The sequence below is a fragment of the Coturnix japonica genome, unplaced genomic scaffold, assembly GCF_054131305.1.
Source record: "Coturnix japonica strain WE unplaced genomic scaffold, WE-NBRP24 Scf083, whole genome shotgun sequence".
NCBI classification, from domain to species: Eukaryota; Metazoa; Chordata; class Aves; order Galliformes; family Phasianidae; genus Coturnix; species Coturnix japonica.
In genome coordinates, this window is record NW_028188986.1 from 68,730 (window position 1) to 94,666 (window position 25,937).

The window sequence follows — 25,937 nt, forward strand, 5'->3', positions numbered from 1 at the left end:
ATGGGGTTATATGGGGTTATATAGGGGGATATGGGGGGATATGGGGTGTCTATGGGGGGATATGGGGTGTCTATGGGGGGATATGGGGGGATATGGGGTGTCTATGGGGGGATATGGGGTGTCTATGGGGGGATATGGGGGGATATGGGGTGTCTATGGGGGGATATGGGGGGATATGGGGTGTCTATGGGGAGATATGGGGTGTCTATGGGGTGTATATGGGGAGATATGGGGTGTTTGGGGTTATATGGGGGGATATGGGGTGTCTATGGGGGGATATGGGGCTCTATGGGGCTCTATGGGGCAGCTATGGGGTCCCTATGGGGCACACACCGATGTGGGTCGACGAGCTCCTCGGTGACGTAGTTGAGGAAGTTCCACCCCGAATACGCGAAGGATCCTTGTAGGAACGACAGCGCCAGACCCCCAGCGCTATAGGGCTGGTATGGGGCGAAGGAGCGCGACGGGGTCAGCCACTCCGTGTGACCTATGGGGAGATATGGGGTTATATAGGGGGATATAGGGTGTCTATGGGGGGATATGGGGAGATATGGGGTGTCTATGGGGGGATATGGGGTGTCTATGGGGGGATATGGGGGGATATAGGGGGATATGGGGTGTCTATGGGGGGATATGGGGGGATATAGGGGGATATGGGGGGATATGGGGGGATATGGGGTGTCTATGGGGGTTATGGGGTGTCTATGGGGGGATATGGGGTGTCTATGGGGTGATATGGGGGGATATGGGGTGTCTATGGGGGGATATGGGGGTATATAGGGGGATATAGGTTGGTTATGGGGTGTCTATGGGGGGTTATGGGGGGATATGGGGTGTCTATGGGGTCTATGGGGGGATATGGGGGGATTATAAGGCAGCTATAGGGCTGGTATGGGGCGAAGGAGCGCGACGGGGTCAGCCACTCCGTGTGACCTATGGGGAGATATAGGGTGTGTATGGGGGGATATGGGGTGTCTATGGGGGCATATGGGGGGATATGGGGTGTCTATGGGGAGATATGGGGGGATATAGGGGGAGATGGGGGGATATAGGGGGATATGGGGGGGATAAGGGGGATATTGGGGTCATATGGGGGGATATGGGGTGTCTATGGGAAGATATTGGGTGTCTATGGGGGGATATGGGGGATATGGGATCTCTATGAGGGGATATGGGGTGATATGGGGTCATTAAGGGAGGATATAGGGGGATATAGGGGGGATATGGGGTGTCTATGTGGCAGCTATGGGGTCGCTATGGGGTCATATAGGGGATATGGGTCCCTATGTGTCCCTATGTGTCCCTATGGGTCTCTATGTGTCCCTATGGGTCGCTATGGGTCTCTATGGGTCACTATGGGTCCCTATGGGTCGCTATGGGGTCTCTATGGGTCCCTATGGGTCCCTATGTGTCCCTATGTGTCCCTATGTGTCTCTATGGGTCGCTATGGGTCGCTATGGGTCTCTATGGGTCTCTATGGGTCGCTATGGGTCGCTATGGGTCTCTATGGGTCGCTATGGGTCGCTATGGGTCTCTATGGGTCTCTATGTGTCCCTATGTGTCCCTATGGGTCCCTATGGGTCCCTATGGGTCTCTATGTGTCCCTATGTGTCCCTATGGGGTCTCTATGGGGTCTCTATGTGTCCCTATGTATCTCTATGGGTCTCTATGGGTCCCTATGTGTCCCTATGTGTCCCTATGTGTCCCTATGGGGTCCCTATGGGGCTGCTATGGGGTCTATGGGGTCATATAGGGGATATGGGTCCCTATAGGGTCATATAGGGTATATGTGTCCCTATGGGTCCCTATGGGTCCCTATGGGCTCTATGGGGTCATATAGGGGCTATGGGTCCCTATGTGTCCCTATGTGTCCCTATGGGGTCATATAGGGGATATGGGTCCCTATGGGGTCATATAGGGGATATGGGTCCCTATGGGGTCATAAAGGGTATATGGGGCTCTATGGGGTGTCTATGGGGTCATATAGGGTATATGGGTCCCTATGGGTCCCTATGTGTCCCTATGGGTCTCTATGTGTCCCTATGGGTCCCTATGGGTCCCTATGGGTCTCTATGGGTCCCTATGGGTCCCTATGGGTCTCTATGGGTCCCTATGTGTCCCTATGTGTCCCTATGTGTCTCTATGGGTCGCTATGGGTCCCTATGGGTCGCTATGTGTCTCTATGGGTCTCTATGGGTCAGTACCTTGCACCATGCGCACGATCCCGGTGCCGATGATCAGGGCCAGTGCCAGCAGTTTACAGGCTGTGAAGGCGTCTTGGACACGGGCGGCCAATAGGGAACTGCGGGAGTTCACCCAGCTCAATAGGACTGTATGGGGATATGGGGGATATAGGGTTAATTATGGGGTTATAGGGGGATATGGGGGGATATGGGGTGTCTATGGGGGGATATGGGGTGTCTATGGGGGGATATGGGGTGATATAGGTTGTCTATAGGGGGATATGGGGGGATATGGGGAGATATAAGGTGTCTTTGGGGGGATATGGGGGGATATGGGGTGTCTATGAGGGGATATGGGGGGATATGGGGTGTCTATGGGGGGATATGGGGGGATATGGGGGGATATGGGGGGATATGGGGGGATATGGGGTCATTATAGGGGGTTATAGGGGGATATGGGGGGATATGAGGGGGTTAAGAGGGGATATGAGGGGATATGGGGTGTCTATGTGGGGATATGGGGTGTCTATGGGGAGATATGGGGGGATATGGGGTGTCTATGGGGGGATATGGGGTGTCTATGGGGTGTCTATGGTGGGATATGGGGCGGCCAATAGGGAACTGCGCGAGTTCACCCAGCTCAATAGGACTGTAATGGGATAGAGGGGTTAATTAGAGGTAATTAATGGGATATGGGGTTAATTAGGGGGTTAATAGGGTCATTAGGGGGATATGGGGTGTCTATGGGGGGATATGGGGCGGCCAATAGGGAACTGCGGGAGTTCACCCAGCTCAATAGCACTGTATGGGGATATGGGGTTAATTAGGGGTAATTATGGGGTGTCTATGGGGGGATATGGGGTGTCTATGGGGGGATATGGGGGGATATAGGGTGTCTATGGGGCTCTATGGGGTCATATAGGGGATATGGGGTGTCTATGGGTCCCTATGGGTCGCTATGGGTCGCTATGGGTCGCTATGGGTCGCTATGGGGTGCACTGACGCAGACAGGCCGTAGCCAGGATCCTAATGGCGCTGTGGGGTGGGTTCCCACAGGCCATAAATGGTTGCAGGGCTATGGGGCTCTATGGGGTGTCTATGGGGCTCTATAGGGCTCTATGGGGTCATATAGGGGATATGGGGCTCTATGGGGCTCTATGGGCTCTATGGGGTTGCTATGGGGTCTCTATGGGGCTCTATAGGATATGGGGTCCCTATGGGGTCTCTATGGGGTCATATAGGGTATATGGGTTCCCTATGGAGTCATATATGGGATATGGGGCTCTATGGGGTCCCTATGGGGCTCTATGGGGTCTCTATGGGGTTCTATAGGGTATATGGGGTCCCTATGGGGTCTCTATGGGGTCATATAGGGGATATGGGGCTCTATGGGGTCCCTATGGGGTCCCTATGGGGTCCTATAGTGGGATATGGGGGGATATGGGGTGTCTATGGGGGGATATGGGGTCTCTATGGGGTCATATAGGGGATATGGGTCCCTATGGGGTCCCTATGGGGGGATATGGGCTGGAAGGGGTCATATAGGGCTCTATGGGGTCCCTATGGGGTTATATAGGGGATATGGGGTCTCTATGGGTCCCTATGGGGTGTCTATGGGGTCATATAGGGGCTATGGGGTCTCTATGGGTCGCACTGACGCAGACAGGCCGTGGCCAGGATCCTAATGGCCGCCTCTGGTGGGTTCCCACAGGCCATAAATGGCTGCAGGGCGTAGGACGCGAAGGTCAGAGCGAGGACGGCCTGATTGGTCGGGGACACCACCAGCACGGCCAGCCAGAGGCGTAGGAACCTATAGGGGATAACCCCATTAATAACCCCATAATGATCCTATAATGAATGAGCCTATAGACAGCCCATAATAACCCCATAACAATCCCATTATGATCCTATAGCCATCCTATAGCCATCCTATAGCCAGAGACGCAGGAACCTATAGGGGATATGGGAGAAACCCCATTAATAACCCCATAATAACCCCATAATAACCCCATAATGAGCCTATAGCCATCCCATAATAATCCCATAGTAACCCCATAATAACCCCATAACAACCCCATAATAACCCCATTATGATCCTATAGACATCCTATAGCCATCCCATAATAGCCCCATAGTGATCATATAGCCATCCCATAATAACCCCATAATAACCCCATAATAACCCCATAATAACCCCATAGTGATCCTATAGCCATCCCATAATAACCCCATAATAACCCCATAGTGATCCTATAATAACCCCATAATAACCCCATAATAACCCCATAACCACCAGCACGGCCAGCCACAGCCGCAGGAACCTATAGGGGAACATATAGACAGCCCATAATAACCCCATAGTAACCCCATTATGATCCTATAGCCATCCTATAGCCATCCCATAATAACCCCATAGTGATCCTATAATGAGCCTATAGACCCCATAGTGATCCTATAGCCATCCTATAGACAGCCCATAATAACCCCATAATAACCCCATTATGATCCTATAACCATCCTATAGCCATCCTATAGACATCCCATAATAACCCCATAGTGATCCTATAGCCATCCCATAATAACCCCATAATGACCCCATAGTGATCCTATAGCCATCCTATAGCCATCCCATAATAACCCCATAATGACCCCATAGTGATCCTATAGCCATCCTATAGCCATCCCATAATAACCCCATAATAACCCCATAATAACCCATAATAACCCCATTATGATCCTATAGCCAACCCATAATAACCCCATAATAACCCCATAACCACCAGCACGGCCAGCCATAAGCGTAGGAACCTATAGGAGAACATATAGACAGCCCATAATAACCCCATAATAACCCCATAATGAGCCCATAGTGAGCCTATAGCCATCCCATAATAACCCCATAATAACCCCATAATAACCCCATAGTGATCCTATAGCCATCCCATAATAACCCCATAGTGATCCTATAGCCATCCCATAATAACCCCATAATAACCCCATAGTAACCCCATAGTGATCCTATAGGCATCCTATAGCCATCCCATAATAACCCCATAATAACCCATAATAACCCCATAGTGATCCTATAGCCATCCTATAGACATCCCATAATAACACCATAGTAACCCCATAGTGATCCTATAGCCATCCCATAATAACCCCATAATAACCCCATAATGATCCTATAGCCATCCCATAATAACCCCATAATAACCCCATAATAACCCCATAGTGATCCTATAGCCATCCTATAGCCATCCCATAATAACCCCATAGTGATCCTATAGCCATCCCATAATAACCCCATAATGATCCTATAGCCATCCCATAATAACCCCATAGTGATCCTATAGCCATCCCATAATAACCCCATAGTGATCCTATAGCCATCCCATAATAACCCCATAAGTGACCCCATAACCCCATAGCCCCATATCCCACCCCATAACCCCATAAGTGACCCCATATCCCACCCCATAGCCCACCCCATAGCCCACCCCATAACCTTATAGCCCACCCCATAGCCCACCCCATAACCCACCCCATAACCCCATAACCTTATAGCCCACCCCATAGCCCACCCCATAACCCACCCCATAGCCCCATATCCCACCCCATAACCCACCCCACAACCCCATAAGTAACCCCATAAGTAACCCCATAACCCCATAAGTAACCCCATATCCCACCCCATAACCCCATATCCCACCCCATAAGTGACCCCATAGACCCCATAGCCCCACAACTCACCCCGTAAGCCCCCCATAGACCTCAGCCACGTAGGCATATCCCACCCCATAACCCCATAACCCCATATCCCACCCCATAGCCCCATATCCCACCCCATATCCCACCCCATAACCCCATAACCCACCCCATAACCCCATATTCCACCCCATAGTCCCATAACCCATCCCATATCCCACCCCATAGCCCCATAACCCCATAAGTAACCCCATAACCCACCCCCATAAGGCACCCTACAGCCCCATAACCCCATAAGTAACCCCATAACCCCATAACCCACCCCATAAGTGATCCCATAACCCCATAACCCACCCCATAACCCCATAAGTGACCCCATAACCCACCCCATAACCCCATAAGTGACCCCATAACCCCATAACCCCATATCCCACCCCATAACCCCATAAGTGGCCCCATAACCCCATAACCCACCCCATAACCCCATAACTCACCCCATAACCCCATATTCCACCCCATATCCCACCCCATAGCCCCATAAGTGACCCCATAAGTGACCCCATAACCCCATATCCCACCCCATAACCCCATAAGTGACCCCATAGCCCCATAAGTGACCCCATAGCCCCCTAACTCACCCCGTAAGCCCCCCATAGACCTCAGCCACGTAGGCATATCCCACCCCATAACCCCATAACCCCATATCCCACCCCATAGCCCTATATCCCACCCCATATCCCACCCCATATCCCACCCCATAACCCCATAACCCACCCCATAACCCCATATTCCACCCCATAGTCCCATAACCCATCCCATATCCCACCCCATAGCCCCATAACCCCATAAGTAACCCCATAACCCACCCCCATAAGGCACCCTACAGCCCCATAACCCCATAAGTAACCCCATAACCCCATAACCCACCCCATAAGTGATCCCATAACCCCATATCCCACCCCATAACCCCATAAGTGACCCCATAACCCACCCCATAACCCCATAAGTGACCCCATAACCCCATAACCCCATATCCCACCCCATAACCCCATAAGTGACCCCATAGCCCCCTAACTCACCCCGTAAGCCCCCCATAGACCTCAGCCACGTAGGCATAATCCACCCCATAACCCCATAACCCCATAACCCACCCCATAGCCCCATATCCCACCCTACAACCCCATAACCTCATATTACACCCCATAACCCCATAACCCCATAAGTAACCTCATAACCCCATATCCCACCCCATACCCCACCCCATAACCCCATAACCCACCCCATAACCCCATAACCCACCCCACAGCCCCATAACCCACCCCATAACCCCATAGCCCCATAAGTGACCTCATAACCCCATAAGTGACCCCATAGACCCCATAGCCCCATAAGTAACTCACCCCGTAAGCCCCCCATAGACCTCAGCCACGTAGGTATAATCCACCCCATAACCCCATAACCCCATAACCCACCCCATAACCCCATAAGTGACCCCATAAGTAACCCCATAGCCCCATATCCCACCCCATTACCCCATATATAACCCCATAACCCACCCCATATCCCACCCCATAACCCCATAAGTGACCCCATAGCCCCATAACCCACCCCATAACCCCATAAGTGACCCCATAGCCCCCTAACTCACCCCGTAAGCCCCCCATAGACCTCAGCCACGTAGGCATAATCCACCCCACAACCCCATAACCCCATAAGTAACCCCATAACCCACCCCATATCCCAACCCATAGCCCCATAAGTGACCCCATAACCCCATATCCCACCCCATATCCCACCCCATAACCCACCCCATAAGTCACACCATAACTCCATATCCCACCCCACAACCCCATAACCCCATAACCCGCCCCATATCCCACCCCATAAATAACCCCATAACCCCATAACCCCATATCCCACCCCATATCCCACCCCATAACCCACCCCATAACCCATCCCACAACCCCATAACCCCATAAGTAACCCCATAAGTAACCCCATAAGTAACCCCATAAGTAACCCCATAACCCCATAAGTGACCCCATAACCCACCCCATAACCCCATATCTCACCCCATAACCTCATATCTCACCCCATAAGTGACCCCATAACCCCATATCCCACCCCATAAGTGACCCCATAGCCCCCTAACTCACCCCATAAGCCCCCCATAGACCTCAGCCACGTAGGCATAATCCACCCCATAACCCCATAACCCCATATCCCACCCCATAACCCCATAAGTAACCCCATAAGTGACCCCATAACCCCATAACCCCATAAGTGACCCCATAACCCCATAAGTGACCCCACAGCCCCATATCCCACCCCATAACCCCATAACCCCATATCCCACCCCATAACCTCATAACCCCATAAGTAACCCCATAAGTGACCCCATAACCCCATAAGTAACCCCACAACCCCATATCCCACCCCATAACCCCATAACCCCATAACCCACCCCATAACCCCATAACCCCATATCCCACCCCATTACCCCATAACTCACCCCATAACCCCATAACCCGCCCCATATCCCACCCCATAACCCCATAACCCCATAAGTGACCCCATAACTCACCCCGTAAGCCCCCCATAGACCTCAGCCACGTAGGCATAATCCCCTCCGGCTTCGGGGATGGCGACCCCCAACTCGGCGTAACACAGCGCCCCTAATCCAGATATCAACCCGGCCCCCAACCAGACCAACAGCCCCACGGCGAGAGACCCGCTATGGGTCAGCACCCCACGGGGGGACACGAAGATACCGGACCCGATGATGTTACCTATGGGGAGAGAGAGATATATGGGGTTATGGGGTTATGGAGACCCATAACAAACACATGGGGACCCATAGACACCCATAGGGACCCATAGAGACCCATAGAGACCCATAGAGACCCATACAGACCCCATAGAGACCCCATAGATCCCAATGAGATCTATTGGGACCCATAGGGACCCATAGAGACCCATAGAGTCCATTGGGACCTATTGGGACCCATAGAGACCAATGGGACCCATAGAGACCCATAGAGACACATAGGGACCCATAGGGACACATAGAGTCCATTGGGATCTATTGGGACCCATAGAGACCCATAGGGACCCATAGAGACTAGGGACCCGCTATGGGTCAGCACCCCACGTGGGGACATGAAGATACCAAACCCAATGATGTTACCTATGGGGAGAGAGAGAGAGATATGGGGTTATGGGGACACATAGAGACCCATAGGGACCCATAGAGACCCATAGAGACCCATAGGGACCCATAGAGACCCATAGAGCCCATTGGGACCTATTGGGACCCATAGAGACCCATAGGGACCCATAGAACCCATTGGGATCTATTGGGACCCATAGAGACCTATAGGGACCCATAGAGACCTATAGGGACCCATACGGACCCATAGAGACACATAGGGACCCATAGAGACCTATAGGGACCCATAGAGACCTATAGGGACCCATACGGACCCATAGAGACACATAGAGCCCATTGGGACCTATTGGGACCCATAGATCCCATTGGGATCCATTGGGACTCATAGGGACCCATAGAGACCCATAGGGACCCATAGAGACTCATAGAGTCCATTGGGATCTATTGGGACCCATAGGGACCCATAGGGACTAGGGACCCGCTATGGGTCAGCACCCCACGGGGGGACACGAAGATACCGGACCCAATGATGTTACCTATGGGGAGATAGAGAGATATGGGGTTATGGGGTTATGGGGTTATAGGGACCCCATAGAGACCCATAGGGACCCGCTATGGGTCAGCACCCCACGGGGGGACACGAAGATACCGGACCCAATGATGTTACCTATGGGGAGAGAGAAACATATAGGGTTATGGGGACCCCATAGATCCCATTGGGACCTATTGGGATCTATTGGGACCCATAGGGACCCATAGAGACCCATAGAACCCATTGGGACCTATTGGGACCCATAGGGACCCATAGGGACCCATAGGGACCCATAGAGACCCATAGTGACCCATAAGGACCCATAGAGACCCATAGAGACCCATAGAGTCCATTGGGATCTATTGGGACCCATAGAGACCCATAGGGACCCATAGAGACCCATAGGGATCTATTGGGACCCATCGGGACCCATAGAGACCCATAGGGACCCATAGGGACCCATAGAGTCCATTGGGATCTATTGGGACCCATAGAGACCCATAGAGACCCATAGGGACCCATAGGGATCTATTGGGACCCATAGAGACCCATAGGGACCCGCTATGGGTCAGCACCCCACGCGGGGACACGAAGATACCGGACCCAATGATGTTACCTATGGGGAGAGAGAAACATATGGGGTTATGGGGTTATGGGGTTATGGGGTTATGGGGTTATGGGGTTATGGGGTTATGGGGTTATGGGGTTATAGGGACCCGCTATGGGTCAGCACCCCACGGGGGGACACGAAGATACCGGACCCAATGATGTTACCTATGGGGAGATAGAGAGAGAGATATGGGGTTATAGGTTATGGGGACACATAGAGACCCATAGGGATCTATTGGGACCCATAGGGACCCATAGGGACCCGCTATGGGTCAGCACCCCACGGGGGGACACGAAGATACCGGACCCAATGATGTTACCTATGGGGAGAGAGAGATATATGGGGTTATGGGGTTATGGGGTTATGGGGTTATGGGGTTATAGGGACCCCATAGAGACCCATAGGGACCCATAGAGACCCATAGAGACCCATTGGGATCTATTGGGATCTATTGGGACCCATAGAGACCCATAGGGACCCATAGAGACCCATAGAGTCCATTGGGATCTATTGGGACCCATAGGGACTCATAGACACACATAGGGACCCATAGAGACCCATAGGGATCCATAGGGACCCATAGAACCCATAGGGCCCATTGGGACCCATAGGGACCCAGAGAACTCATTGGGATCTATTGGGACCCATAGAGACCCATAGGGACCCATAGACCCCATAGGGACCCATAGGGACACATAGAGCTCATTGGGATCTATTGGGACCCATAGAGACCCATAGGGACCCATAGGGACCCATAGGGACACATAGGGACCCGCTATGGGTCAGCACCCCACAGGGGGACACGAAGATACCGGACCCGATGATGTTACCTATGGGGAGAGAGAGATATATGGGGTTATGGGGTTATAGGGACCCCATAGAGACCCATTGGGACCTATAGAGTCCATTGGGATCCATTGGGACCCATAGAACCCACTGGGATCTATTGGGACCCATAGAGACCCATAGAGACCCATAGGGACCCATAGGGACCCATAGGGCCCATTGGGATCTATTGGGACCCATAGAGACCCATAGGGACCCATAGAGACCCATAGAGACCCATAGAGACCCATAGGGACCCATAGAGCACACTGGGATCTATTGGGACCCATAGGGACCCATAGAGGCCCGTTTTCAGCCCCAAAACTCCCAATTTTTATCCCCAAATCCCCATTTTTAGCCCCAAAATTCCCATTTTTAGCCCCCAAATCCCCATTTTCAACTCAAAATCCCCATTTTTAACCCAAAATGCCTATTTTTAACCCAAATTTTCCTATTTTTAACCAAAAATTCCCATTTTCAGCCCCCAAATCCCCATTTTTAACCCCAAAATCCCCATTTTTAGCCCCAAAATTCCCCCTTTTTAACCCAAAATTCCCATTTTTAACAAAAAATCCCCATTTTCAGCCCCCAAATCCCCATTTTTACCCTAAAATTCCCCTTTTTACCCCAAGATTCCCCATTTTTGACCCAAATTTCCACTTTTTGGCCCCAAAATCCCCATTTTTAGCCCCAAATTCCAAATTTTAGCCCCCAAATTCCCCATTTTTTGTCCCAAAATCCTCATTTTTTACCTCAAAAACCCCATTTTTAGCCCCAAATTTCCCATTTTTCAACCCAAGTTTACCCCAAAATCCCCATTTTTAGCCCCAAAATCCCAATTTTTAACCAAAAATCCCAATTTTCAGCCCAAAAATCCCTATTTTTAACCCCAAAATCCCCATTTTTAGCCCCAAATTTCTCATTTTCAACCCAAATTTACCCAAAAAGCCCCATTTTTGACCCCAAAATCCCAATTTTTAACCAAAAATGTCCATTTTTAACCCCAAAATCCCCATTTTAGCCCAAAAATCCCTATTCTTAACCCAAAAATACACATTTTTGACCAAAATTTCCCCTTTTTAGCCCCAAAATTCCCCAATTTTTGACCCAAATTTCCACTTTTTGACCCCAAAATCCCCATTTCAGCCCTAAAATTCCTATTTTTGACCCCAAAATCCCAATTTTTGACCCCAAAATCCCTATTTTTAGCCCCCAAATCCCTATTTTTAACCAAAAAATCCCAATTTTTAACCCCAAATTTCTCATTTTTCAACCCAAATTTACCCCAAAATCCCCATTTTGGACCCAAAATCCCGATTTTAGCCCCCAAAATCCCATTTTCAGCCCCCAAATCCCCTTTTTTACCCACAAAATTCCACATTTTTGACCCAAAATCCCAATTTTTGGTTTCAAAATCCCCATTTTTAGCCCCAAATCCCCAATTTTAGCCCCCAAATGCCCAATTTTTGACCCCAAATCCTCATTTTCAGCCCCCAAATCCCTATTTTTAACCCCAAAACCCCCATTTTTAACCCCAAATCCCCATTTTAGCCTCAAAATCCCTTTTTAATAAAAAATCCCCATTTTTAACACAAAATCCCCATTTTTAACCCAAAAATCCCCATTTTTAACCAAAAATCCCCATTTTTAACCCAAAAATGCCTATTTTCAACCAAAAATCCCCATTTTTAACCAAAACTCCCCATTTTCAACCAAAAATCCCCATTTTTAACCAAAAATCCCCATTTTTAACCCAAAAATGCCTATTTTCAACCAAAAATCCCCATTTTTAACCAAAACTCCCCATTTTCAACCAAAAATCCCCATTTTTAACCAAAACTCCCCATTTTTAACCCAAAAATCCCTATTTTCAACTAAAAATCCCCATTTTCAGCCCAAAAATCCCCATTTTCAACCAAAAATCCCCATTTTTAACCCCAAAATCCTCATTTTTAACCAAAAATCGCTATTTTCAACCCCCAAATCCTTATTTTCAGCCCCAAAATCCCCATTTTTACCCTAAATTTCCCCATTTTTAACCAAAAATCCCCATTTTTGAACAAAAATCCCCAATTTCAGCCCCAAAATCCCCATTTTTACCCTAAAATCCCCATTTTTAACCAAAAATCCTTATTTTCAACCAAAAATCGCTATTTTTAACCAAAAATCCCCATTTTCAGCCCCAAAATCCCAATTTTTAACCAAAACTCCCCATTTTTAACCCAAAAATGCCTATTTTCAACCAAAAATCGCTATTTTCAGCCCCAAATCCCCATTTTCAGCCCCAAAATCCCCATTTTTAACCCAAAATCACTATTTTCAACCAAAAATCGCTATTTTCAACCAAAAATCGCTATTTTTAACCCCAAAATCCCCCATTTTACCCCCAAATCCCCCCATTTCCCGCCATTTTCCGCCCCCCTGTGACGTCATCGCCCGTTTCCGGCCATTTTCCCGCGCTCATTTTTGGGTTGAAATCGGCGGATTTTGGGTTTTTTATCAGTTTCTTACCCACGATCACTGCGCACGCGCTGCGCAGCCCCAGCGAGCGCTGTAGGGCCACGGGCGGCGCCATCTTGGGGGCGGGGCCTAAAGGGACAAGGGGGGATTTGATTGGTCGGGGGGCGGGGCTTAAAGGGAGGAGTTTGCTCCGATTGGTCGGGGGGCGGGACTTAAGGGAGGGAAAGGGCGCTGATTGGTCAAAGGTAAAGGGCGCTGAATCATGGGCGGCGCCATCTTGGGGGCGGCGCCATTTTGGGGGCGGGGCTTAAAGGGAGACGGGGGGAGGTGATTGATGGGGGGCGGGACTTAAGGGGGGAGTGGGCTCTGATTGGTCGGGGGGCGGGACTTAAGGGGGGGAGGGGCGTTGATTGGTTGGGGATAAAGGGCGCTGATTCATGGGCGGTGCCATCTTGGGGGCGGCGCCATCTTGGGGGCGGTGCCATGTTGGGGGCGGGGCCTAAAGGGACAAAGGGGGATTTGATTGGTCCGGGGGCGGGGCTAAAGGGGGGAGGGGGAACGTGATTGGTCGGGGGGCGGGACTTAAGGGAGGGAAAGGGCGCTGATTGGTCAAGGGTAAAGGGCGCTGAATCATGGGCGGCGCCATCTTGGGGGCGGCGCCATGTTGGGGGCGGAGCCATGTTGAGGGCGGCGCCATGTTGGAGGCGGGGCTTAAGGGGAGGAGTGAGATTTGATTGGTCGGGGGGCGGGGCTTAAAGGGGGGAGGGGGCTCTGATTGGTGGGAGGGGTAAAACGCTGATTCATGGGCGGCGCCATCTTGGGGGCGGCGCCATATTGGGGGCGGGGCCTAAAGGAACAAGGGGGGGAGGTGATTGGTCTGGGGGCGGGGCTTAAGGGGAGGAGTGGGATTTGATTGGTCAGGGAGCGGGACTTAAGGGGAGGAGGGGGCTCTGATTGGTCAAGGGTAAAGGACGCTGAATCATGGGCGGCGCCATCTTGGGGGCGGGGCCTAAAGGGTGACGGGGGGTGTGATTGATGGGGGGCGGGGCTTAAAGGAGGAGTGGGCTCTGATTAGTCGGGGGGCGGAGCTTAAGGGGAGGAGGGGGCTCTGATTGGTGGGAGGGGTAAAACGCGCTGATTCATGGGCGGCGCCATCTTGGGGGCGGCGCCATATTGGGGGCGGGGCCTAAAGGAACAAGGGGGGGAGGTGATTGGTCTGGGGGCGGGGCTTAAGGGGAGGAGTGGGATTTGATTGGTCAGGGAGCGGGACTTAAGGGGAGGAGGGGGCTCTGATTGGTCAAGGGTAAAGGACGCTGAATCATGGGCGGCGCCATCTTGGGGGCGGGGCCTAAAGGGTGACGGGGGGTGTGATTGATGGGGGGCGGGGCTTAAAGGAGGAGTGGGCTCTGATTAGTCGGGGGGCGGAGCTTAAGGGGAGGAGGGGGCTCTGATTGGTGGGAGGGGTAAAACGCGCTGATTCATGGGCGGCGCCATCTTGGGGGCGGTGCCATGTTGGGGGCGGGACCTAAAGGGACAAGGGGGGAGGTGATTGGTCGGGGGGCGGGGCTTAAGGGGTGGGGGAACGTGATTGGTGGGAGGGGCTGAGGGGGAGGGACTAATGGGTGAGGGGGCGTTGATTGGTGGGGGGGTGGAAGGGGTGGGGCTAAAGGGGGGAGGGGGAACGTGATTGGTCTGTGGGCGGGACTTAAAGGAGGGAAAGGGCGCTGATTGGTCAAGGGTAAAGGGCGCTGATTCATGGGCGGCGCCATGTTGGGGGCGGCGCCATGTTGGGGGCGGGGCCTAAAGGGACAATGGGGGATTTGATTGGTCGGGGGGCGGGACTTAAAGGGGGGAGGGGGCTCTGATTGGTGGGAGGGGTAAAACGCGCTGATTCATGGGCGGCGCCATGTTGGGGGCGGGGCTTAAAGGGAGACTGGGGGAGGTGATTGATGGGGGGCGGGACTTAAGGGGGGAGTGGGCTCTGATTGGTCGGGGGGCGGGACTTAAGGGGGGGAGGGGCGTTGATTGGTTGGGGATAAAGGGCGCTGATTCATGGGCGGTGCCATCTTGGGGGCGGCGCCATCTTGGGGGCGGGGCTTAAAGGGTGACGGGGGGGATGTGATTGATGGGGGGCGGGGCTTAAAGGAGGAGTGAAATTTGATTGGTCGGGGGGCGGGACTTAAGGGGAGAAGGGGGCTCTGATTGGTCAAGGGTAAAGGACGCTGAATCATGGGCGGCGCCATCTTGGGGGCGGCGCCATCTTGGGGGCGGGGCCTAAAGGGACAAGGGGGGAGGTGATTGATGGGGGGCGGGACTTCAGGGGGGAGGGGGAACGTGATTGGTCGGGGGGCGGGTCTTAAGGGAGGGAAAGGGCGCTGATTGGTCAAAGGTAAAGAGCGCTGATTCATGGGCGGCGCCATCTTGGGGGCGGCGCCATCTTGAGGGCGGGGCTTAAGGGAGGAGTGGGCTCTGATTGGTCAGGGGGCGGGGCTTAAAGGGGGGAAGGGCCGTTGATTGGTTGGGGATAAAGGGCGCTGATTCATGGGCGGCGCCATCTTGGGGGCGGGGCTTAAAGGGAGACTGGGGGAGGTGATTGATGGGGGGCGGGACTTAAGGGGGAAGTGGGCTCTGATTGGTCGGGGGGCGGGACTTAAGGGAGGGAAAGGGCGCTGATTGGTCAAAGGTAAAGGGCGCTGATTCATGGGCGGCGCCATGTTGGGGGCGGCGCCATCTTGGGGGCGGTGCCATGTTGGGGGCGGGGCCTAAAGGGACAATGGGGGATTTGATTGGTCGGGGGGCGGGACTTAAAGGGGGGAGGGGGCTCTGATTGGTGGGAGGGGTAAAACGCGCTGATTCATGGGCGGCGCCATGTTGGGGGCGGGGCTTAAAGGGAGACTGGGGGAGGTGATTGATGGGGGGCGGGACTTAAGGGGGGAGTGGGCTCTGATTGGTCGGGGGGCGGGGCTTAAAGGGGGAGGGGGCGTTGATTGGTTGGGGATAAAGGACGCTGAATCATGGGCGGCGCCATCTTGGGGGCGGAGCCATGTTGGGGGCGGGGCCTAAAGGGACAAGGGGGGAGGTGATTGATGGGGGGCGGGGCTTAAAGGAGGAGTGGGCTCTGATTGGTCGGGGGGCGGAGCTTAAGGGGGGATGGGGCTCTGATTGGTTGGGGATAAAGGGCGCTGAATCATGGGCGGCGCCATCTTGGGAGCGGCGCAATCTTGGGGGCGGGGCTTAAGGGGGGAGTGGGCTCTGATTGGTCGGGGGACGGGACTTTAGGAGAGGAGTGGGCGCTGATTGGTGGGAGGGGCTGATGGGGAGGGACTAATGGGTGAGGGGGCGTTGATTGGTGGGGGGGTGGAAGGGGTGGGGCTAAGGGTAGGAGTGGGCTCTGATTGGTCGGGGGGCGGGACTTAAGAGTGGGAGGGGGCGTGGATTGGTGGGAGGGATAAAGGGCGCTGATTCATGGGCAGCGCCATCTTGGGGGCGGGGCTTAAAGGGAGACGGGGGAGGTGATTGATGGGGGGCGGGGCTTAAAGGAGGAGTGGGCTCTGATTGGTCGGGGGGCGGGACTTATGGGAGGGAAAGGGCGCTGATTGGTCAAGGGTAAAGGGCGCTGAATCATGGGCGGCGCCATCTTGGGGGCGGCGCCATGTTGGAGGCGGGGCTTAAGGGGGGAGTGGGCTCTGATTGGTGGGAGGGGCTGAGGGGGAGGTGCTAATGGGGGAGGGGGCGTTGATTGGTTGGATGGGTGGAAGGGGAGTTGCTAAGGGGAGGAGTGGGCTCTGATTGGTCGGGGGGCGGGGCTTAAAGGGGGGAGGGGGCTCTGATTGGTGGGAGGGATAAAGGACGCTGATTCATGGGCGGCGCCATCTTGGGGGCGGAGCTTAAAGGGAGACTGGGGGAGGTGATTGATGGGGGGCGGGACTTAAGGGGGGAGTGGGCACTGATTGGTCGGGGGCGGGACTTAAGGGGGGGAGGGGCGTTGATTGGTTGGGGATAAAGGGCGCTGATTCATGGGTGGTGCCATGTTGGGGGCGGCGCCATCTTGGGGGCGGGGCCTAAAGGGACAAGGAGGGAGGTGATTGATGGGGGGCGGGGCTTAAGGGAAGGAGTGGGATTTGATTGGTCGGGGGGCGGGGCTTAAGAGTGGGAGGGGGCTCTGATTGGTGGGAGGGGTAAAACGCGCTGATTCATGGGCGGCGCCATCTTGGGGGCGGGGCTTAAAGGGAGACGGGGGGAGGTGATTAATGGGGGGCGGGGCTTAAGGGAGGGAAAGGGCGCTGATTGGTCAAGGGTAAAGGGCGCTGATTCATGGGCGGCGCCATCTTGGGGGCGGTGCCATCCTGGGGGCGGGGCTTAAAGGGAGACGGGGGAGGTGATTGATGGGGGCGGGGCTTAAGGGGGAGATTGGGATTTGATTGGTCGGGGGGCGGGACTTAAGGGAGGAGGGGGTTCTGATTGGTGGGAGGGGCTGAGGGGGAGGGGCTAAGGGGAGGAGGGTGATTCAGGGTTACGGGCGGCGCCATGTTGGGGGCGGGGCCTAAAGGGGCAAAGGGGGAGGTGATTGGTCGGGGGGCGGGGCTTAAGGGGAGGAGAGGGCTGTGATTGGTGGAAGGGGCTGAGAGGGCGGGGATAAGGGGAGGGGGAGGACGCTGATTGGTTGGTGTTAAAAGGGGGATTTTGGGGTTAAAAAGGGCGATTTTGGGGTCAAGAATGGGGATTTTGAGGTTAAAAGGGGGTTTTTAGGGTTAGAATGGGGGATTTTGGGTGTAAAAAGGGCGATTTTGGGGTTAAAAGGGGGATTTGGGGGCCAAAAAGGGGAAATTTGGTTTGAAAAGGGAGAATTTGTGGTCAAAAAGGGGGATTTTGGGGTTAAAAAGGAGAAATTTGGGGTCAAAAATGGGGATTTTGGGGTCAAAAAGGGGAAATTTGAGGTTAAAGGGGGATTTTGGGGTTAGAATGGGAGATTTTGGGGTTAAAAAGGGCGATTTTGGGTCATAAAGGGCGATTTTGGGGTTAGAATGGGGGAAATTAGGGTCAAAATGGGAATTTTGGGGTAAGAAAGGGCGATTTTGGGGTTAAAATGGGGATTTTGGGGTAAAAAATGAGGATTTGGGGGCTAAAAGGGGGAAAATTGGGTTCAAAAATGGGGATTTTGGGGTTGAAAAGGGGGATTTTGGGGTTGTAAAGGGGTTTTAAGGGTTAAAATAGGGTTTTTGGGGCTAAAAAGGGCGATTTTGAGGTTAAAAATGGGGATTTTTGGGGTTAAAAGGGGGGATTTGGGTCAAAAATGGCAATTTTGGGGTCAAAAAATGGGATTTTGGGGTCAAAAATGGGAAATTTGGGATTAATGGGGGGTTTTGGGGTTAAAAAGGGCAATTTTGGGGTTAAAAATGGGGATTTTGGGGTTAGAATGGAAGATTTTGGGTCTAAAAAGGGCGATTTTGGGTCATAAAGGGCGATTTTGGGGTTAGAATGAAGGAAATTAGGGTCAAAATGGGAATTTTGGGGTTATAAAGGGCGATTTTGGGGTTGAAAAGGGGTTTTAAGGGTTAAAATAGGGGTTTGGGGGCTAAAAGGGGCGATTTTGGGGGTAAAAAGGGCGATTTTGGGGGTAAATGGGGGGATTTTGGGGTAAAAAAGGAGAATTTTGGGGCTAAAAGGGGGAAAATTGGGTTCAAAAATGGGGATTTTGGGGTTGAAAAGGGGGATTTTGGGGTTATAAATGGGTTTTAAGGGTTAAAATAGGGTTTTTGGGGCTAAAAGGGCGATTTTGGGGTTAAAAATGGGGATTTTGGGGTTAAAAAGGGCGATTTTGGGTTTAGAATGGGCAATTTTGGGGTCAAAAATGGGGATTTTAGGGCTAAAAAGTGGAATTTTGGGGGTCTAAAATGAAGATTTTGGGGTTAAAAAGGGGGATTTTGGGGTTAGAATGGGGGAAATTAGGGAATGGGAATTTTGGGGTAAGAAAGAGCGGTTTTGGGGTTAAAAAAGGCGATTTGGGGTTAAAAATGGGGATTTTGGGGTTAGAAATGGCGATTTTGGGTCATAAAGGGCGATTTTGGGGTTAGAATGAAGGAAATTAGGGTCAAAATGGGAATTTTGGGGTTAAAAAGGGCGATTTTGGGGTTAAAAAGGGGAATTTTGGGGTCAAAAATGGGGATTTTGGGTTAAAATGGGGAATATTAGGGAATTTTGGGACTAAAAAGGGCGATTTTGGGGGTAAATAGGGCGATTTTGGGGGTAAATGGGGAGGTTTTGGGGGATAAATGGGGGGATTTTGGGGTCAAAAGGGGGATTTGGGGGTCAGAAAGGGGGATTTTGGGGTTAAAAAGGGGGATTTTGGGGTTAAAATGGGGGATTTTGGGGTCAGAAAGGGCGATTTTGGGGTCAAAAATGGGGATTTTGGGTTAAAATGGGGAATATTAGGGAATTTTGGGGTTAAAAAGGGCGATTTGGGGGGTAAATGGGGGGATTTGGGGTCAGAAAGGGGGATTTTGGGGTTAAAAAGGGCGATTTTTGGGGTTAAAATGGGGGATTTTGGGGTTAGAAAGGGGGATTTTGGGGTTAAAAAGGGCAATTTTGGGGGAAAAAGGGCGATTTTGGTGGTTAGAATGGGGGAAATTAGGGTCAAAATGGGAATTTTGGGGTTAGAAAGTGCGATATTGGGGTTAAAAAGGGGTTTTATGGGTTAAAATAGGGGTTTGGGGGCTTAAAAGAGCGATTTTGGGGTTAAATAGGGCGATTTTGGGGTTAGAAAGGGCAATTCTGGGGTTAAAGAGGGGGATTTTGGGGTTAAAAAGGGCGATTTTGGGGTTAAAAAGGGGGATTTTGGGGTTAAAATGGGGATTTGGGGTCTAAAAAGGGCTATTTTGGGTCATAAAGGGCGATTTGGGGGTTAGAATGAAGGAAATTAGGGTCAAAATGGGAATTTTGGGGTAAGAAAGGGCGATTTTGGGGTTAAAAAGGGGTTTTATGGGTTAAAATAGGGGTTTGGGGGCTAAAAAGGGCGATTTTGGTGTCAAAAATGGGGATTTTGGGGTTAGAAATGGGGAATTGGTGGTTAAAAAGGGCAATTTTGGGGTTAAAAGGGGGAATTGGGGTCAAAAAGGGCAATTCTGGGGTCAAAAAAGGGGATTTTGGGGTAAAAAAGGGGGATTTTGGGGTTAGAAAGGGGTTTTAAGGGTTAAAATAGGGGTTTGGGGGCTAAAAAGAGCGATTTTGGGGTTAAAAATGGGGATTTGGGGGGTTAGAAAGGGCAATTTTGGGGTTAAAGAGGGGGATTTTGGGGTTAGAATGGGGGATTTGGGGTCTAAAAAGGGCGATTTTGGGGTAAAAAAGTGTGATTTTGGGGTTAGAATGGGTAAAATTAGGGTCAAAATGGGAATTTTGGGGTTAGAAAGGGCGATTTTGGGGTTAAAAAGGGCGATTTTGGGGTCAAAAATGGGGATTTTAGGGCTAAGAAGTGGAATTTTGGGGGTCAAAAATGGGGATTTTGGGGTTAAAAAGGGGGATTTGGGGGTTAGAATGGGGGAAATTAGGGTCAAAATGGGAATTTTGGGGTAAGAAAGAGCGATTTTGGGGTTATAAAGGGGTTTTAAGGGTTAAAATAGGGTTTTTGGGGCTAAAAAGAGCGATTTTGGGGTTAAATAGGGCAATTTTGGGGTTAGAAAGGGCAATTTTGGGGTTAAAGAGGGGGATTTTGGGGTTAGAATGGGGGAAATTAGGGTCAAAATGGGAATTTTGGGGTTAGAAAGGGCGATTTTGGGGTTAAAAAGGGCAATTTAGGGGCTAAATAGGGCTATTTGGGGGGTAAATGGGGGGATTTGGGGGCTAAAAAGGGGGATTTGGGGGGTAAAAGGGCGATTTTGGGGTCAAAAAGGGCGATTTTGGGGTTAAAATGGGGGATTTTGGGGTCAGAAAGGGCGATTTGGGGGTTAGAATGGGAGATTTTGGGTATAAAAAGGGCGATTTTGGGGCTAAAATGGCGATTTTCGGGTTAAAACGGGGCATTTTGGGGTCAAAAATGGGGATTTTGGGTTAAAATGGGGAATATTAGGGAATTTTGGGGCTAGAAAGGGCGATTTTGGGGGTAAATGGGGAGGCTTTGAGGGGTAAATGGGGGGATTTGGGGGTCAAAAAGGGGGATTTGGGGGTTAAAATGGGGCATTTTGGGGTCAAAAATGGGGATTTTGGGTTAAAATGGGGAATATTAGGGAATTTTCGGGCTAGAAAGGGCGATTTTGGGGGTAAATTGGGAGGTTTGGGGGATAAATGGGGGGATTTTGGGGTCAAAAGGGGGATTTGGGGGTTAAAAAGGGGGATTTTGGGGTTAAAACGGGGCATTTTGGGGTCAAAAATGGGGATTTTGGGTTTAAATGGGGAATATTAGGGAATTTTGGGGTTAAAAAGGGCAATTTTGGGGGTAAAAAGGGCGATTTTGGGGGTAAATGGGAGGATTTGGGGTCAGAAAGGGGGGATTTGGGGGTCAGAAAGGGCGATTTTGGGTTTAAAATGGGGGATTTTGGGGTCAGAAAGGGCGATTTTGGGGTCAAAAATGGGGATTTTGGGTTAAAATGGGGAATATTAGGGAATTTTGGGGCTAAAAAGGGCAATTTTGGGGTTAAAAGGGGCGATATGGGGGGTAAATGGGGGGATTTGGGGGTCAGAAAGGGCGATTTTGGGGTCAGAAAGGGGGATTTTGGGGTTATAAATGGTGATTTGGGGGCTAAAAAGGGGGATTTTGGGGGTAAAATGGGGCATTTTGGGGGCAAAAATGAGGATTTTGGGGTTAAAAAGGAGAAAATTGGCTAAAAATGGGATAATTGGGGTAAAATGGGATGAGTTTTGGGGTTAAAAAGGGTGATTTTGGGGTTAGAATGGGGAAAATTAGGGTCAAAATGGGAATTTTGGGGTTAGAAAGGGCGATTTTGGGGTTAAAAACGGGGATTTTGGGGTTAAAAATGGGGATTTTGGGGTCGAAAAGGGGGTTTTTGGGATTAGAATGGGGGAAATTAGGGTCAAAATGGGAATTTTGGGGGTTAGAAAGGGCGATTTTGGGGTTAAAAAGGGGGATTTTGGGGTAAAAAAGGAGGATTTTGGGCTAAAAGGGGGAAAATTGGGTTCAAAAATGGGGATTTTGGGGTTAGAAAGGGGGATTTGGGGGTTAAAAAGGGGTTTTATGGGTTAAAATAGGGTTTTTGGGGCTAAAAAGGGCGAATTTGGGGTTAAAAATGGGGATTTTAGGGCTAAAAAGTGAAATTTGGGGGTCAAAAATGGGGATTTTGGGGTTAAAAATGGGGATTTTGGGGTCGAAAAGGGGGATTTTGGGGTTAGAAAGGGCGATTTTGGGGTTAGAAAGGGGTTTTATGGGTTAAAATAGGGGTTTTGGGGCTTAAAAGAGCGATTTTGGGGTTAAATAGGGCGATTTTGGGGTTAGAAAGGGCAATTTTGGGGTTAGAAAGGGCAATTTTGGGGTTAAAGAGGGGGATTTGGGGGTTAGAATGGGGCATTTTGGGGTCAAAAAATGGGGATTTTGGGTTAGAATGGGGAATATTAGGGAATTTTGAGGATAAAAAGGGCGATTTTGGGGTTAAAAAAGGGGATTTTGGGGTCAGAAAAGGCGATTTTGGGGTTAAAAAGGGCGATTTTGGGGTCAAAAAAGGGGATTTTGGGGTCAAAAAGGGGGATTTTGGGGTCAGAAAGGGGGATTTTGGGGTTAAAAAGGGGGATTTTGGGGTCGAAAAGGGGGATTTTGGGTTAAAATGGGGAATATTAGGGAATTTTGGGGCTAGAAAGGGCAATTTTGGGGCTAAATAGGGCGATTTTGGGGGTAAATGGGGGGATTTGGGGGTAAATGGGGGGATTTTGGGGTCAAAAAGGGGGATTTTGGGGTTAAAAAGGGCGATTTTGGGGTCAAAAAATGGGGATTTTGGGTTAAAATGGGGAATATTAGGGAATTTTGGGGCTAAAAAGGGCGATTTGGGGGGTAAATGGGGCGATTTTGGGGGTAAATGGGGAGGTTTTGGGGTCAGAAAGGGGGATTTTGGGGTTAAAAAGGGGGATTTTGGGGTCAGAAAGGGCGATTTTGGGGTTAAAAAGGGGGATTTTGGGGTTAGAATGAAGGAAATTAGGGTCAAAATGGGAATTTTGGGGTAAGAAAGAGCGATTTTGGGGTTAAAAAGGGCGATTTGGGGTTAAAAATGTGGATTTTGGGGTCGAAAATGGGGATTTTGGGGTTAGAAATAGCGATTTTGGGGCTGAAAAGGGCAATTTTGGGGGTAAATGGGGAGGTTTTGGGGGATAAATGGGGGGATTTGGGGTCAGAAAGGGCGATTTTGGGGTTAAAATGGGGGATTTTGGGGTCAGAAAGGGCGATTTTGGGGTCAAAAAAGGGGATTTTGGGTTAAAATGGGGAATATTAGGGAATTTTGGGGCTAAAAAGGGCGATTTTGGGGTTAAAATGGGGGATTTTGGGGTCAAAAAGGGGGATTTTGGGGTCAAAAAGGGGGATTTTGGAGTCAGAAAGGGGGATTTTGGGGTCAAAAACGGGGATTTTGGGGTCAGAAAGGGCGATTTTGGGGTCAAAAAAGGGGATTTTGGGGTTTCCCTGCAGGTGGGACCCCAAAAAGGGGCAGATTTGGGGGAAATTCACCTGGTTTAGGGGCAGCGAAGGCGACGCCGGTGACCTTTAAACCCCCCCTGGACTGTGAGCCCGGGCGGGGCGCCGCACCCCATTAAGTTCTTAACCCCCAATTGACCCACATGGGGAACTTATGGGGCTCTATGGGGGGATATGGGGCTCTATGGGGGGATATGGGTTGTCTATGGGGGATATGGGGTGTCTATGGGAGGATATGGGGTGTCTATGGGGCACTATGGGGCTCTATGGTGTGTTTATGGGGGGATATGGGGTGTCTATGGGGGGATATGGGGCTCTATGGGGCACGTATAGGGCTCTGTGCCGCACCCCATTAAGTTCTTAACCCCCAATTGACCCACATGGGGAACTTATGGGGCTCTATGGGGGGATATGGGGCTCTATAGGGCTCTATAGTGTGTCTATGGGGGAATAAGGGGCTCTATGGGGTGTCTATGGGAGGATATGGGGGGATATGGGGGGATATGGGGTGTCTATGGGGCACTATGGGGCACTTATGGGGCTCTATGGGGGGATATGGGTTGTCTATGGGGCACTATGGGGCACTTATGGGGCTCTATGGGGGGATATGGGGTGTCTATGGGGCTCTATAGGGCTCTATGGGGTGTCTATGGGGGAATAAGGGGCTCTATGGGGTGTCTATGGGGGGTTATGGGGGGATATGGAGGGTCTATGGGGGGATATGGGGTGTCTATGGGGTATATGGGGGGATATGGGGTGTCTATGGGGCACTATGGGGCACTTATGGGGCTCTATGGGGGGATATGGGGTGTCTATGGGGTATATGGGGCTCTATGGGGTGTTTATGGGGCACTATGGGGCACTTATGGGGCGTCTATAGCGCTCTATAGGGCTCTATGGGGTGTCTATGGGGTGATATGGGGGGACATGGGGTGTCTATGGGGGGATATGGGGTGTCTATGGGGGGATATGGGGCTCTGTGCCGCACCCCATTAAGTTCTTAACCCCCAATTGACCCACATGGGGAACTTATGGGGCTCTATGGGGGGATATGGGGCGTCTATGGGGGGATATGGGGTGTCTATGGGGTATATGGGGGGATATGGGGTGTCTATGAGGGGATATGGGGTGTCTATGGGGGGATATGGGTGTCTATGGGGGGATATGGGGTGTCTATGGGGTATATGGGGGGTCTATGGGGCAGTATGGGGCTCTATGGGGCACTTATGGGGCTCTGTGCCGCACCCCATTAAGTTCTTAACCCCCAATTGACCCACATGGGGAACTTATGGGGTGTCTATGGGGCTCTATAGGGCTCTATGGGGTGTCTATGGGGTATATGGGGGGATATGGGGTGTCTATGGGGGGATATGGGGTGTCTATGGGGGTTTATGGGGCTCTATGGGGTGTCTATGGGGCTCTATGGGGTGTCTATGGGGGGATATGGGTCTCTATGGGAGATATGGGGTGTCTATGGGGCTCTATAGGGCTCTATGGGGTGTCTATGGGGTATATGGGGGGATATGGGGCTCTGTGCCGCACCCCATTAAGTTCTTAACCCCCAATTGACCCACATGGGGAACTTATGGGGCTCTATGAGGGGATATGGGGCGTCTATGGGGGGGTATGGGGTGTCTATGGGGCACTTATGGGGCTCTATGGGGGGATATGGGGTGTCTATGGGGTATATGGGGCTCTATGGGGTGTTTATGGGGCACTATGGGGCACTTATGGGGCTCTATGGGGTGTCTATGCAGGGATATGGGGTGTCTATGGGGGAATATGGGGGAATATGGGGTGTCTATGGGGCTCTATGGGGTGTCTATGGG

The 25,937-nt window shown here is 51.4% G+C and overlaps 1 protein-coding gene across 1 annotated transcript in view; it reads right to left on the minus strand.

Moving 5' to 3' along the window:
• LOC146751492 (large neutral amino acids transporter small subunit 2-like) overlaps window positions 1-14,181 on the minus strand; it is a 32,987-nt gene extending 18,806 nt beyond the window's left edge. The window contains exons 1-6 of the mRNA XM_085534444.1: window positions 14,067-14,181; window positions 13,873-13,983; window positions 13,536-13,790; window positions 8,473-8,677; window positions 3,842-3,993; window positions 2,205-2,330 (exon numbers count right to left, since the gene is read on the minus strand). Coding sequence (XP_085390570.1) covers window positions 2,205-2,330; window positions 3,842-3,993; window positions 8,473-8,677; window positions 13,536-13,790; window positions 13,873-13,983; window positions 14,067-14,181 — 964 coding nt within the window. The remainder of the gene's footprint in view (window positions 1-2,204; window positions 2,331-3,841; window positions 3,994-8,472; window positions 8,678-13,535; window positions 13,791-13,872; window positions 13,984-14,066) is intronic.
• Between the last annotated feature and the right edge of the window lie 11,756 nt (window positions 14,182-25,937).